Source organism: Corvus cornix, chromosome 4 (assembly GCF_000738735.6).
Source record: "Corvus cornix cornix isolate S_Up_H32 chromosome 4, ASM73873v5, whole genome shotgun sequence".
NCBI classification, from domain to species: Eukaryota; Metazoa; Chordata; class Aves; order Passeriformes; family Corvidae; genus Corvus; species Corvus cornix.
Genome location: NC_046334.1, coordinates 61,641,971 through 61,658,825, shown reverse-complemented (window position 1 = coordinate 61,658,825; position 16,855 = coordinate 61,641,971). Strand labels below are relative to the sequence as shown.

At 36.8% G+C, this 16,855-nt stretch overlaps 1 protein-coding gene across 3 annotated transcripts in view; it reads right to left on the bottom strand.

Moving 5' to 3' along the window:
* Window positions 1-16,855, bottom strand: part of KIAA0232 (KIAA0232 ortholog) — a 65,317-nt gene that overhangs the window by 28,082 nt on the left and 20,380 nt on the right. For all 3 annotated transcript variants that reach the window (XM_039550332.1, XM_039550334.1, XM_039550333.1), the window contains one exon: window positions 4,331-4,468. In XM_039550332.1, coding sequence (XP_039406266.1) covers window positions 4,331-4,468 — 138 coding nt within the window. The remainder of the gene's footprint in view (window positions 1-4,330; window positions 4,469-16,855) is intronic.

The following is a 16,855-nucleotide window of genomic DNA, read 5'->3' as shown; positions in this document are numbered from 1 at the left end:
TTCCAACCTTGCTCACAGTATCCACCTTGTAAAAAGTAACACACATGAATTTCTAAACTCTTATTTAATAAATTTCTGAGTCTCAAATATACTGCTTTCTGTCTTTTTACTGACAGTAACAAGACAAGTAATGACAAGTTTCATTATTCAAATACAAAATAATTTAGACTGTCAGAATTAGGAGGTTTTAAAAAAAAAAAAAAATCTCAAATTGCACATGAACAAACTGATCTGTGTTTCAGATAGGAATTACAAACAACAACAACAAAACTAAACATCAAGTTATTTAATTTTGACAGATCAGCTGTTTTTACTTAAAATTTGAGGCAGTAATTTAAGGATAAAATTTCTTATTTTCATCAGAGGACTTTTATATAAATATTCCCCAGTCCTAAACATTAGGTTTTTTTACTCAACATTTCATTAGAATGGATATCCCTACATGACCAGTTAACTGCAAACCAACATTTTAAAATTTCTTCCAGACTTCAGCAGGATAAAAATTAAGATGAAATCTCTACTCAAGGTCAATATTAACAAGCTTTTAAAAACTTGAGCAATTCTTCAGCATGTCTTTAAACTGCTATTTATTCAAGTGTTTCAGAAAAAATAAACTTTAGAACTACAGTAAGAATAGCAATTGATTGTTACATTAAAGTACTTGGCTTAAAAGTTCTTCTCACCATCATTCTGTCTCCATTTTCTGGCAAGTTGCGATGTACTTACGTTGCCTCTGCTCCTGACTGCAAGAGCATCTGCAGCCAAAGACTCATTCATACGAATATAGACAATTTGAGACACCAAAATGCTTGTCACACAAAATATACTGTCCTCAGAACATACATTAACAATTTGCATTCTTGCATATACCAGATGGAATCTGTTAAAATCAGGCCTCCTCTCACAAACACACTTAGTCCACAACAGGTGCAAAGACACAGTGAGGCAGAGCAGGTTCTCTGACTCGTCAATCTCCATGATGTAGGAAATGTTTTAGAAATAAACACCAAATTGTAGGCTTCTTGAAGTTAAATGTTTGTTTTCAGGACCATGAAATTAAAACTAGAACCTTGGATTTTTGTCTCAGATTAGTGTTTTACAGCATTACTCTTTTTAGCAAGAGAGGAAAAACTGAATTCAAGCAAAACTAAGCTACCAAATGAAGTACACCCTAAGAATGAATACTGTGGAAATGAAAATCTACAAGAGGTGGTTTCAAAATATTTGTTTCAACCACTAAATGAAAGTCTGACAAAACAGTACTTACTGCTATCAAGCCAATTTTCATATAATCCATTTACAACTTCCTCTCTCCATCAAGCACCTTTTTGAAGCGATCACCCAATTTTAAGGCTTTTGATTACTGTTAGGAGGAGGAGGCAGACTGACTACCGTTTCTCAACACATTATTGGTTTAAATAATTAAATGCAAAATTAAAAATTACATTACCCGGATCTCTGTAATTTCCTATGAGAGTTAGGAAAGTTACTACTGATCCTCATTACCTCTTCATCCTTTGCACACTTTTGTCTCTAAAATAGATCAGGTTGCAAAATCCCAAAGTCTTCACTGAATTGTCTCCCTTGTTTTGGCTCTTTTGTGTGTGTTTGTTTGTGTGTGCCTGTACACACGTGTGTATACATACTCTGTCTACAGATGTACATAGGGTAAACCCTCAAATCACTTCACTTAAATACAATTTTATTTAAATATATTTAAGTTGAAATACACCAAGACTTTTTTTTCCAATTACTCCCAAGAAAGGGGCTCAAACTTGCTTGCTTTGCTCCAATACTAAGGTTGAAAGAAGAGGTTAGGCTGGAAGAGCAAGTGTTCCATATCCATGTGAGCAGATTGGCATTTCTGTATCCACCTACTTTGAAAAAGGCATCACAGAAGGACAGCAAAACTGTAAAAAAGCTCTATAACTGCCCATGTGGACTATTTATCAGGCCACTTGCAAAAAGAGAACATCCTCATGAACACATCTACCTCATCTGACAACAACAACAAAAAAATCACAGGTAAACATTTCTCAGATGATTCAGAAAACTATTTTAAAAAATTCAAGTGGCACCAGCAAAAAAGTGTTATTTGTATCTCAACAATTTTTATAAATACTCCTTACACACAACTGACCTACAATTCCAACTACAGTTCACAGAGTATTTTTATCTTTTTGTAGAGACAAAACCATGAAAACTGTTTGGAGCAGCTTGAATACCTCAGCAGAAATAGTATTCGAACATTATCTTTCACAGTCTAAAATCTACTGATTATTCCCATCAGATCAGCACACAAACTTAAACACAAAAATGCAACAACATGAGAAACGTGTTTGAAAAAGCAGAAATAAAAGATATCTTACAAATTATTTTAAAGTATTACTAGCATTTAAGCAGGATCACCCTTCCCTTTAACTCTAGGGGAAAAAATAAAATAAGTCTGTATTTCTTTCATGCAATGCATGTGTTAAACTACCTACAAAGCAGCTTTAAGTAACAACTTTTTTTAAAAGGCTTAAAGGTTCAATTCTGTGTTTGAAAACACATTATAAAAATTATGACCTGCAATTTCATTAATGACAACAAATGTGAAAGCTTAACTGTCTGAGCAGGCAACAGAAGTCAAAATAGCTCTGAAATAACTCAAGTCTACAGGTTGCAGATTATAGGTTAATGTTGAACACTAAAAATTTGACAAGGTGACAGGGGTCAAAGATGAAGTTATTTTTCAACCTTTCAGATCCCATGTATTTTTATTCTTTCAAAACTGTAGTTGAATAGTTTCTTCCCTTCTCTGTTATAGGTTATCAATAAATTTACTTCCTTCCTATTGCTCTGCAACTAAATTTCTCTGTATTATATAAACTTAGCTCTAAGTGATGATCATTGATTTTCAGCTATGTGGAGATGCATCAAGGGAGTAATTTCTAAAGTTAAGAATCAAACATCAGTATTCCTGTGGTCTATGTATGAGACCTACATTTTGTTGTTCATAAAATGAGTAGACAAAGTCAAACATATCCTCAAGAAAGACATTACATCTTGCAATTATTTCCCCATATTTGTTTCATATTTAAATTAACTTCTATGGTAGTTAGAGTTAGACCTCAATATTCTGTAACTATGAGAGCAGAGCAAGTTACCAACAAAATTGTACTTTGCATCACTTTGTTAGGATAATAAGTAATGGGAAAATGGAAGTTCAGAAATCTCCCAGTTAAGTCAGTTAGCTATTTAGTAACTGAATGAATACCAAGTAGCTTCACAAACAGTGAGCCAGAACATGATGGTAATGCTGCTGAAGGTGGTGGGAATAACCACCAAATCATCCTCACTCCCTTGATTATTCTTCCATAGCCTTGCTGGCACAAGTGTCTGTGCCACAAATCTGACCAGGAAACCTCTCTGGGTTAACCTTTCCTCTGCCCCAACCAGGTTAATCTCAGGAAACTGATTCACTTTTCCAAACCAGTTCTCCATGTAACCACCCAAATGCATGTGCAAACACAAGCTATGACTAGGAAGGTGTGTAGAGCAGTAACACAACCAGGCTGCATAGGTGGGGTAGTTTCTTCTTACAGCAGTGACAGATCAGAGAACTTATAGTTCTGTAAACTAAAAAACAGAGTTTCTCATTCTTGTTGTCTGAAAAATCTCCTTAGAGAGCTTCCTTTGACTTGTGCTACAGATCATTTTTTCTTTTTAAACATTGCCTTCAACTGCCTCTCCCTTTGTCCACTTTTCTGCTCAACTACAATGATACCTGCTGCCTCTGCTATCTTCCTTCACCTGCCACCTTCACCTCTCCTCACCTTCTCCAGTCAGTGCACTTCAACTCCCCTTCCACTCAATCGTGTCATCTGGAAAGTGAACATTTGCTACTATACGTGGCTTTTTATTTAGGAATTCTGGATTACACATGTAGCATGCACAGAGCAAGATGGCTTTCTTCCCAAATATTCCAATCCTTTCTATTTACACAGAACACAAAGTCGATTTAGAATTTTTAGAATTACCTTTATGCAAAGCTTTATGGTAATTTCAACTCAAACTAGTGTATTGCAACTGCCCCTGACAAGAACAGGTGAGGGTTTACAGAAAGAAAAGCATGACACTACATAGTACAGAATCTCTTGTGAAATCAAGAGATACATACCATACCCATACACAGATTTCATAATTTCCTAAAGAAAAATAAAGAATTCTTGGAGAACTCTTGGTGAGCCAGCATTTTAAGAAGCCACAAATTAAAAGATAAGCATCACAAGCTAAATATATCTAGCACAAAGAAGGACATGAAGGACATTAAGTAGTCCAAACTTACTTCATCAGAAGCAGAGCGAAGACACTGGACAGCAGCCTGTTTTTTCATTTCCTCTAGTGTTAGATCAGAGCACTTTTTCTTACTCTTTCCCCATTTCTTGTAAGCTCCCTTTTCCCAGCCCAGGAAGATGTCATTCTCCTAAAATCAAAATAAAGAAATCACATTATTTAAAATACATTAATATCTCAGTACTATAGCAGAACAGGACTACAAATAACATACTGTTCAAAATAAAACCAACTCCTTTCTATCTGCTAAAAACTACTTTTTGCCAAATAAAAGATTAGTTTGATTACATAAAACTTGCACTTACTATTCAGAAAAGCACATGCATTTTTCACAGGACATGGAGGCAACTCACACTCCACTGCAATATTTTCCAATTGCAAAGCATATCCACAAAGGCAATTTTATGGCCAAATTATGGTTGAATGTATTACTGGAATTTACACAAAATATGTTAGAGAGTTTCACTGATCTCTGAAATAATACGAATGAAAAGCAAGTAGTTCTGAGTTAAGATCAAACTTAAGAGAAAGCTAAGCAAGTCAAAAGAAGAAAATGCAATGTTAGATCCTGAAGCCTGTTCAATTCAGTGTTACAATGAACATGACTACAGCTAGAGATAGCAGTACCTATCATAAAATAAACCTGAACTATTTCAGAAGAAAATTCAGATAACTGAGAAGTGAGGGTGAGTAGGTGGGGTTGGCTTCTCATACATGTAAGAATGATGAAGAACAATAAAATCAAAGTAGAATGCTATTGTATTATATGCAATCATCTGAAGATATGTAGCATCCCTTATATATGGCTTTTCAGAATTTACAAAATTTACTACCTGACTCACTTGTTCTTCACTGTCTGTTCACATATATATACAAGACTTCTCATATTCATCTCATGAAAGAAATATTTTGGCTATCAGTAAAATAGTCTTTAACATCTTATAACGTATGCTTATCTAAAATCATCTTCTTCAGAGAGCTCCACAAACACTTGATGCTTTTCAGCCTACCTGTTTGAATCCCTTCAACATATCTGTGACTGCTTCCAAAGACAACCAGGCTAAGGCCTACCCTCATTTACAAGAACTCCTAATTGCCCATGGTTTTGAAACAAAGTAAAAACAAGTTGTCAGTGAAAATAATTGTCCCTGTGCAAGTAAAGAACAAGATGGGGAAAAAAAACGGAGCCAAGAGAGACCAATCATCTTCAGAAGCAGCCAACAAAGGGCTGCTATTTGTGACTTCACGTGACAGAGTGCTTCATGAAGGAGCAGAGCAATTTGCTGGATTTACTGTTTAAAGTCTTATTTGAGCACCAAAACTGAAGAACTGCATTTAGTGCTGAAAGAACAAAAAGCTACCAGTCACACTGTTTTTCCTAGTACTTGTGCAAGGTGCCAGTGATTCATTTAAAACAAAAAATTTGAACAGGCTACTGTACTGTTATTAGAAGGATTAACAGAAAGAAATAATAGAAAAAAGTAAGAAAAACATATCAGAAAATAGATTTAATAGACTGTGCATATCTACAATTAATTTTTAAAAAATAAAATTTTAAGTCTTTTCCAAAATTGCAGTTTATGTATTTCTTTATACCACGAGCACTCTAACTCTTCCCAATATTCATACAAAAGAAAACAAACTAATGAGAACCACCTACCCCCCACCAGCACCCAAAACCCCTCCAGCTTACTCACATGGGCACAACGGCAAATGAAAAACAGACTCATTTGTGTGGGTGAAAACTCATGTACACCAGCAAATTTGCACTGGGTTAACTTCATTTATTCTGATTTTAAGTGGGAAGTTCATTAAGACAACATCTACAGTAGGAAAACATTCCCCAAATGCTACGTATTACTGTTTTTCTCTATGCTGACAAAGCTTTGCTTTGTACTGGTATATCACAGCTTTACCAGCTATCTGTCAGCAGAGCAGCAAGAACCTTTATGCTCACAGCAATCTATAGAGTATTTCATTCAGTTCTTTACACACGTAACTTGAAAGATATCTGACACTTGTTTACAGACTTTGACAGTTTTCAACCTTTAAAAACTGAAAAATCTCTTTTAAGAGATATCCAATCTTTTTAAAGGGGGAAGGGAGGCTAAACATAATTCTCTCTCAGGCCCCTACCCCAGAGCTGTGGTATCAAGGTCTCACCCCTCCCTCCAGAGTGAGCTGTTTGCGCACTCTGGGAACAACGTGGCTTGTCTCTCACGACGCAGCGATTGAGGACAGAGTTCTGATAGAGTCCTCATTTTCTTTCTACGTCTGTATACAATACACACAAAAAATTTTTCTGGACACATGGCTTTCAGTCACACTTGGCTGCCAAGTTTAAAACTTGGTTTTGGATTTTTTTTCGAGGACAAACTCATAAATTTTATACCTCAGATTTTACAAGACTAGCAAATGCCACGGATTACAGCTGTTTCATGCAAAATTTTGCAGTTTAAAATCAACATCTAAACTACAGTATTTATCAGCACTATATATGTATTTGATATAGCCTAGGTTACTGAGAATCTTGCACCTTCTGTACACAAATCAAACTACACAAGAGTGAAGAAAAAAAAACTTTAGACATAATTCTTGTGTATCAGAACCATTCTGGATCAAATACAAAAAAAAAAAAAATTTAAAACCCCAACATTACAGTAAAATGCCTGAGAAACAAGAAAATGTAATACACCCTCGAGAGTGAGTTTGTAGAACAGTGAAACACGAACAGACAGATCCCCTTCTTTTATGATGACCAAATTGACAAAGGAAGGAAAAAAAAAAAAAAAAAAAAAAAAGGAAAAACCCAGTAGTTTCAAATGGTTGAAATTACTTAAATTACTCTCTTAATTTTTTTTCCCTCTGTTTTTCTCTCTGTTTTCAGTGGTCAGGAGCCCATCAGTAGGTTTACTCCTTAGACTGAAAATGAATAAAGTCCTTAAACAGGAAAGCAGCAGCAAAAAAGAAGGCAGCTCAACAAAACATTCTGTATGCATGAAGACAAGTATACTACTTCCTTCCACGTGGAAAGAAGGGAAAGAATAACCAAGGACTTCTGATCTCTTCACCTACTAGATACCTTGTTTCCTAACAGAACCAGAGATCGTAAGATAATGCTCATTTTAACGCAAGAGCTCTACACTGGTCACTGAACATTTCACAAATCAATGCCACTCCAAACTTACAGATTTTAAAAGTGTGCATACACACAGAAGAAAAACTAAAATTTGGTTTACAGAATTCTAATACTTAAACCAGACTACCACTACCTAAATTTTTAAGAGATGACCATCCAATATTAAAGAGATATCAACAGAAAGCCAATGCTCTCTAGATACTGAAAAAAACCTAAGTTTGTACATCTATACTGCTATTTAAACATCTACTCTTCAGAGTCCTACTATCCCCTACCTGCTACATAACTAGGTAATTTCATTAGAGATTTTCAATCATGAAGACACTGAAAGTGCAAAGTTTCATGACAAGAATAACTTAATAACTACAAATATGGCTAAAAAAACATTGATTACGTATCTGTATTCTTCACACTAATGATGCTGCAAGAAATGCGGTACTTTGAGTGCTTAATTCAATTTTAAATTAATATATAGGCACAAATTTTAGAAAGATTTAGTAATGGTTTGTTCTATTCAACTATGCAAAAGCAGCAATTCCACCACTTCCCTCTCAACTACCAAGAAACTGGAGAAGCAAAAAAAAAAGCAAGTTTGGTAGTGATTCTCCTTTCATTTGCTGTAGAGAGAACTATCTACTATCCATAAGAAAACAAATGTGACACCTTGTGATAAGACTGAAATAAAAACATTATGAAGCTCATAGTTCATGTAAATGGCAACATTAGAAAGGGAAATATAACCTATTTTTGAAAAAGAAAAAAAAGGAAGACTCGGGGAACTACAGGCCAGTCAGTGTCACTTCTGTGCCTGGCAAGATCATGGCACAGATCCTCCTGGAAAATGTACTAAAGCACATGGAAAATAAGGAGGTGATGGGTGACAGCCAGCATGGCTTCACTGGGGGCAGATCATGCCTGACAAATCTGGTGGCCTTCTATGACAGGATAACAGCTTTGGTGGGTAAAGGAAAAGTAAATGAAATCAACTACCTGGACCTGTGCAAAGCTTGTGACACTGTCCTTGCCTCCGGAAAGACAAGGATTTGACAGATGGACCACTCAGCGGATAAGGAATTGGTTGGGATGGTCGCACTCAAAGAGTCGTGGTCAATTGGCTTGATGTCCAAGTGAGGACCAGAGACAAGTGTTTTCTTGGGTCTGTATTGGTACTGATGCTGTTTAACACCTTTGTCAGTGACATGGTCAGGGGATCAAGTGCTCCCTCAGCAAGCTCACCACTCTGTGGTGTGGTTGACAACCAGAGGGAAGGGATGCCATCCAGAGGGACCTTGACAGGCTTGAGAGGTGGGCCTGTGTGAACTTCATGAAGTTCAACAACATGAAGTGCAAAGTACTCCACCCAAGTTGGGGCAATTCCAAATAAATCCAGGCTGGGCAGAGAAAGGATTGAGAGAAGCCCAAGGAAAAGGACTTAGGGCTGTTAGTTGATGAGAAGTTGAACATGAGCTGGCAATGTGCACTCACAGCCCAGAAGAATAACTGTGTCCCGGGCTGAATGCAAAGCAGTGTGGCCAGTAGGCCAAAGAAGCTAATTCTGGCCCTCTGTCCACTCTCATGAGACCCCACCCACAACAGTACTGCATCCCAGGTCTGCTCCCAACATGAGAGGGACTTGGACCTGTAGAAGTGAGTCCAGAGAAGGGCCACAAGAGGACTGGAGCACCTCTGCTATGAAGACAGGCTGAGAGAGTTGAGGTTGTTCAGCCTGGAGAAGAGAAGGCTACAGGAAGACCTTACAGCACCCTCCAGTACCTGAAGGGCCTACAGAAGAGCTCAGAAGGGACTTTGGACAACAGCATGGAGTGACGGCACAAGGGGGAATGTCTTTAAACTGAAGGAGGGCAGGTTTAGGTTAGATATTAGAAAGAAATTCTTTACTCTGGGGGTTATAAGACACTTGAAAGGTTGCCCAGAGAAGCTGTGGCTAGCCCTTCTCTGGTGTTCAAGGCCAGGCTAGATGGGGCTCTGAGCAACCTGGTCTAGTGGAAGGAATCCTTGCCCATGGCAGGGGGTAGGAACTAGATGGTCTTTAAGGTTCCTTCCAAACCAAATCATTCAATGATTCCATGAAAAATTCTATCCAAAATGGAACGGGTCCTCACTGCCTCTAGGAGGATTTCACAATTGAGATTTTGGGGAAAACTGCAACAGATCACAAGAGTACGTCACTTTTAAGATTATTCAACAATGTATAAAGACCTTCAGTGATCTTGCCTGAAAAAAACGCTTCCACTAAACTTAGATTCAGGAAACTCTTCACAGATTGCTTAAAGCCACAGCAGTGGATACTTTTTCATAATAAAATTTATTATAATTACTGAGAAAGGTCTGATGGGCCAGAATCAGCTTAGACATTTCTTACAGGCTGCCTCAGACTGAGACAAAGATAAAGAGATAATACATAGGTGTGATAGTTCAGAAAAAAACACAAGAACATTGGCTCAAACTCAGCTAATATGCTCCAAAGGAAATGCAGACGAAGAGTACATTTCAGAGAGCAGCATAAGTTTTCTCCATGACAAAAAACCATTGCTAACACAGAATAGAGAGGACTGGAAAATGTTTTTTAATTTTAGATAATAACTCCAAATCCAGGTATTACCAGGGAAAGAATTCATCTTAGACTTTTAGTGAAAAACCAGGGAACCATCTAGCCACTACAGTCACCTCTTTTCCAGTTGCCACAACCGGAACATTACAACCCTGTGGAGCCCGGCTGATAATGTATCAGATAACAACATGCACTGCTACGACCTCAGGATATTTGGTACTGATGGCAGGCAGTGAAGAATTCTACCTGTCAAAACTAATCAATCCAAGTACAAAACCCTGTAATCTGAGTTTCTGTCAATTATAAACTTTTGCTTATAATCCAACCAGTTTGAAAGGGCAGTCTATGTGATGCTCACTAATTAGAAGTTACTTCTAGGCTAAAACTTAAGCAGAAGAAATTTGTCACACCCACTCCAAAGAATGAGAGAACATGCAAATTCTGCATCTGTTGAAATCTTATGTTTGTTGAGCAGGCTGCCTTTAGACTTTTCCCATTAAAGTAAAAGCAGAAAAGAAAATTTAGCAAGACTATAGCTACAGCTATAAAGACATAGTTTTACTTACAAGTCTGACTTACACTGCAGAAAAGAAAGCCAGGAAGCCAACAGAAACTGTCACTACAGAGTCAGGGTGTCTGAAAGGAGCATGTCATGATTGGAGAAGTTATTTCATAGCATTTATAGTTGCTTTCTTGGATTTAGAAATAAAGTTGTGTTGCAATCACCACACCACTGTAATCATCTGATTTCAGAGAATATAGGCAGCATACATCTAAGCTTGGAGAAATGTGACAGGTGTACTGTCATGCAACGGTCTATACGTAAAGAACACAAAGGAAGTATTTCAGTTATCCCCAGAATTCCAAGCAGTACAATTGTATCAGCACAGAGACAGCTGCAAATAAATCCTGACTGTTATGAGGACTCACCAACCTGGCACTTGAACTTCCATCTCTGCTTTGCATTACATAAGCCTTTGTGAGAATACATTAGTAGTCACAACAACAAAAAAGGAATGAGCAGTTCAACATGATCACACCAATACAAACGCAGCAGAGAGCTTGGAAATAGTTTCTCAGATAACCACAGTCCTTGAGAACTAATGCTTTTCTTTTGCACTAATACATGAGCTGAAGGTTCTGCAACCCTGTACAGTTTGCACAAATAACAATGCCCCTGCGAGCCTACTGCTGAGCTCCAATCCCTGACACCACAAATCCTACCCCTAAAATGGAACAGAGAATACCAAGTCCATGATACTCCAAATCTGTCCCATGCCTAACAGTCACCAGACAGAGAAATACAGAACAGATCAGTTATTGCACAATTAACAAGACAAATGTCAACTAAAAATCAATAAATAAACTTCCTGAGCCACATGCTTTTACAGTAAAGACATTTCAGCTATCTTCCATTGCTTAACTGAAGAGGAATCCATATCCACCTAATTTCTCTCAAAAAACTTGACGTTATACACAAAAAAATTACTTCCCAAAATTTGAATTATATGGTCCTCAGCTACAGTCCCCCCCTTCCTAGAAAGGAATGGAGGGCAGGACCACAGCTAAGTTTTCCTCTGTGAACTTTTAAATTCAGTTATCTGAGCTTTTAGAAGGCAGTTTAACTTCTGTATTAATAAGCTTTATGGGCATAATAATTTCAAGATATACTACAATTTCCTAAATATGATTAATTGCTCCTTTCTTTAGTTTACATGTTTATGTATGGGAAAAAGAGGAGGGTTATTCCCAATGCTGCAAACAGACACATTTCAGTGATCAAAGGAGTCAAATTAGTCATATAAAGAAGTACAGCTAAAAGTCTTAGTCTCGCAGTTCCTACCTATTCTTTTCTTCATACACTGATTTCCAAAACTTGTACTTTACACATTTAGTTGGGGCAATGACTAAAAAACTATGGTCAGAAAATTTAAGAAATTGTTCCTACAGGACAGTTATACAGCTTAATAACCAGTAACACAAATATAAACTAAATTGAAAATGCTTTGCATTCAAGAAATTTATTTGTACATGTTGCTGGTGAACTTTGAAATTTACTGACACTTGTGTGCAGCAGTCACACAGCATTTCCCTGCTGTAGCTGAACCCACTCTGCATACTGTAATGCGTTAAGAAAAAATGTGTTTGAGTGACCCCAAAGTATTTCTTAGGGATGATAAAAGAATAGGTGTAATTATACTAGAAGAAGCACTGCTATTTTTGTCAAATAGGCATACCTGCCAGATTAACACCTAACACAAGGTTAGTGGAGTACAGAGGACCAAATCCTCATTTCTCCTCCTCTCTTTAGGTTATGCATGAGACACACAAAACCCATAGAGAACCCTATATCCTCTTCCCCCTAAAATATACATGTGAAAAACTAATACCTATTACTAGAATATAAATCCAGACATCAGGTCCCTCTACTGGGTTAATATGGGATGGCAGAAGAAACAGCCCACATTCCACTGGATGTGGGAGCCTAGCAAGTTCGTCCCAAGTTCAGTCACCAAAGTGTCCTGTGTCCTTAGCACATGCAAGCCAAACATAGACTAAAGTTGGCAAGGATATACCCATCCCAGGGCAGAGGGATAGGCTTCCATATAAAAGACTACCTGAATGGAACTACTTCAAATCAGTCTACAAATAATTAGTCTTCCAGCATAAAAGCCTCCCTGTTAAAAATTTTAAAAAAACAAAAGCAAAAATATCATCCTGATCACAGAAGTACATAGTTTACAGTGCAACAGCAAATTAATTCTGAGAGTTAGGAAAACATTATCTTTAAAAAAAAAAAAAAGGATATTTACTTTTGCGGGTCAGAAAAAAATTGTTAACTTCCAAAGATGATTTGAAAGAAGTAGATCAAAAGCAACAGAAGACACACGATATGGAAAGTATGCATAGCAAATGCATTTCAATCTTCCTGCTGCATGAGCAAAGGCTTACAAACAAAGCCTTTATCTCACAGAGTGTCTAGCTGTTGGGGTTAGGTTTTGGGGTTTTTTAAATAAAGGCTCTACCCCTTCAAAAGGGAGAGCAGTCTACAGGAACAAGTCTACAGCTTTAAACCACAAATTTGTTATATTCAAAACCAGCTAGGCTTACAAACAGTATATGAAAGATACAACACAGAACACCGATTTTAATACTGTACAAAGAAAGATTAATGAAATAATGTTTCACATAAAGTATGTTTTAAGGCAATGCCTTCTGCTTCACACAGATTATATTATCTTAATGCAATATTTATTGTATCACAAACTGGTTCGAGAACACATGCATCTACAAATATACTTTTAATTAGCATTTAAACAACAATTGTATGTTAACAGCACCTAGTTGGTTTGCCACTAGGAAACTGAGAGTAAGGTATTCTGATTAAAAATCAATCTAGTGTGAAGTCAAAAGGCTGTCTGAGAATGTTCAGATCTCCACCAACAGCAATTCTGTGGGTCCCCAAAAGTTAAAAACTTGACAGCAATTCCATGATTTTCTGCTTAATTTATCATTTATTCCAAAGTAAGTAAATTCAGTAATAAAATGCAAATGATGAAAGCACGTATACTTGGCAGAAACATTCTGCACTTTACTTACATTAAACAGTATGTAAATCCATATGAATTTTGTGAGGTTTTTCTTAATGGACCAAAAGTGACTAAAAATTCATTCACCTCAGCACAAAATACTGGTGGTTTCCAAACATTTTGAAGAGAGACCACTGATAGGCCTCAAATTCAAAAAAAACCAAACCAAACTGAACCAAAAAAAACCCCCTAACACGCCTAAATAATGAATACCTTATATAACATGGTTCAAGCGATTTCTTTAGTAATCTTTAGGCCATGTAGACATCTAATATATGTGTAAATCAATTTCAGAATTGTGTTCTCTAGAAAGACTGTAAGCAAGCAACATCTTTGTAGGAAAAAAAAAAGGCCAAGTCTGCCACTGAAATCCTTACTTGTCTTCTGGTAAGACAAACATCAACTAGCCACAAAACTCCCAAAACTATTTCTATGAACTGTATCAGAGGAATCAAGGAAAACGTGCAAGCCCAATTAGTACTATCTTTGTATTTTCTACTCCATCAGTTGACACTGGGGAAAAAAAAAATCCCAAACAGCCTCCTCCTTCTGCCCGCTTACAACCTCCCACCAGCAATATCATTGCTGCCAAAAAAACCTGAGGGGAGAGGGAAATTTAAAAAAAAACAAAAGAGTGCACAGTAAGAATGAAGGACTTTTTAAGAACTTTTACATCTTAAGCTTTTAGACTCATTTCCAAAAGTAGCAAGTACGGCTTGGATAAGAATTGTGCTCTAGGTGCCAACAATAACTAAGTTACCTTCAGTACCTGAGTATTTAAAAACAAAACAAACAAATATACATTTAAAGTGTGTACATATGGAGTATTTTACAGTAATTCTTGATAGGTATGTATAACACATGTATAACTATAGCAGTCCTGAAGACTCTGGTACCACAGTACAATTTACCATAAACAAGACTCCTTTCTTGATAGTTCTCTAGTCCTTTGAAATACAGCTGGGTAAAACACACTGGCTTATAAATTTTCCCAATATTTTAATAGCTATTTCAGTTTAAGCCAATGAGTCAGAATAGGAACTGCAGACATTCCAGTAAAATTTGGTTGCAGTGTATTAGGGTTTTACTTTCACCTATGTTTTCTGTTCTTGCAAAAATCTGCTGTGAACTCTCTGCAAACTCGCGAGTTACCAATCTAACATTTTGTGATACTGAGCCTGAATCCGTATAACAATACCCAACAGAGACGATTTTAATTGGGTAAGGCATAGAATTAACACCAGTAACAAACCCAAACAAAACATGAACAAAAAAAAAAAATCCCACTCACACACATATAAAGAAAAGGGAAAGGAAAACCAACACAACCCCCCTTCCCCATCCTTAATCTTATCTTCAATACAGACATCAAACTAGCTCATAGTACCAAAACAGATAATACTGGAGAAAGCCACACAAATCTGCATTAGACTAACATTGGAGAAATCCACAGAAGTCTGCATCAGAATCAAGACCAAAATCCACATATTAAATATTACTAACAGAGCAGAAGGCAACATCCTGCTTATTCTCAAAAAATAACCCTGAAGGTCTAATCAATCAAGGCTCCCATATTCTTTTGAAATTCTTATTTTAACTGTAAACAGAAGTGACAGATAATGCGACAACACTGATGTCTTAAATAGCTGTGTATGCCTAGTAAGGTAGGGAATGTTTTTTTTACTTATTTTTGATACTAGATCTTTTTGTACTTACCTGACAGAACCTCAGTCCAGACTTCAGAGTTCCATTTCCCTGCTACACCAGAATACTATAAAGAAAGCACTGAAGGAGGCTCCCTGAAGCAACTAAAACAGTGCTAATGATGCGATCAACGTTCTGAGGTGAAAAGATCTTAATGACCATCTTCAGTCTGTAACATTTCTAATGAAGATGACAATATCCATAAGATTAAGACTTCCTAAATCAGTCCTCTTCACTCCCACTCCCCTAAAAAGCAAACTGCAATGGATTGTTCCTACACATAATCCCAATGTGAGACCACACACTCCTTCTAACCTGCTCAATATAGAAGTTACTGCTATATTTGGAGGAAAAAGGGATGGCTACTCACTATTCCCAAAAAGAGAGTTGTAAAAGCAAAGAATCATAGAATCATAGGACAGCAAATCATATGGTCTACCCTCCCAAGGGAAAAGGAGCCTAGACAAGACTATCTATCACCCTGCTGCATCTCAAAAACCTCCAGCAACAGGGACTCTATCACATTCCCAAGGTGGCTGTTCCAGGGAATGACTGCTCTCACTACAAGAAAAAAGAAAAAAATTCTTGTATCAAGATGAAACTGCACCCAGTGCAACGTGTACCCTCACTGTCCCTTGTCTTCTCCATGTGAATAGAGTGCTTCAGTCCTTTTTGGAGCCATCCTCTAAATTGGAGAGAAATCATCGCACTAGGCACACTGTTGAGAAGAGTTCTTTCCCTGGAAATTCTCTCATCTTTCTTAAAAATTAAAGGAATCACATGGGAGAAAAAATTCCTGAGATGCCAAGGGCCAAATTTTCAATGGGAATTAATCCGGGTTAAAGAAGCTCAGCAACTCTAAGTATTTCACTCCTAAATTACTTCTCATTTAGATATTTAATTCCTGTTCTCTTCCTTGACTTCTATTTGTAAACAACACTAGTATATGTTCTTCCCCTTTGTCTTAACTGCACCCATCACCAAAATTGGATTGAAATTGCTTATATGTAAATACATGTTTTAGAGTAAAGATTTTCTTGTTTCTGAATAACTTTGCTAAACCAAAACTAATTTAAAATGTCAGGTGATACAAAGAACCAGTAAGCAATAAGTAAAATAAAAATAAATTTAAAAATAAATTTTAAAATAAATAATAAAATAAATAACAAAACAAGCATGTGTGTTTAAAGATTTCCCCAATTTTCCTCGTAAGAAATTTGTACTTGCAAGCTTTAAAGACTACTCTATTTGAAAAAGGAATTAGGGAGCAGTATGTTTCATAACAGGTGCATTTAATCATTATTACAAAATGTTATCCCGAAACTAAATTGATATTAGGTCTCAAAACTTTGAAAATGGTTACTTGAAGTAGGGCGAACAAATGCAGTAAAAGTATGCTATAAACAGGATCAAATTGGAGGAGGTGGAAAAGAAACTTCCAGCTTCAAAGCTCAATGGTGTTTAAGAAGACATCCTGTGCATTGGTACCACAGCACCCACTCAGCAACACAG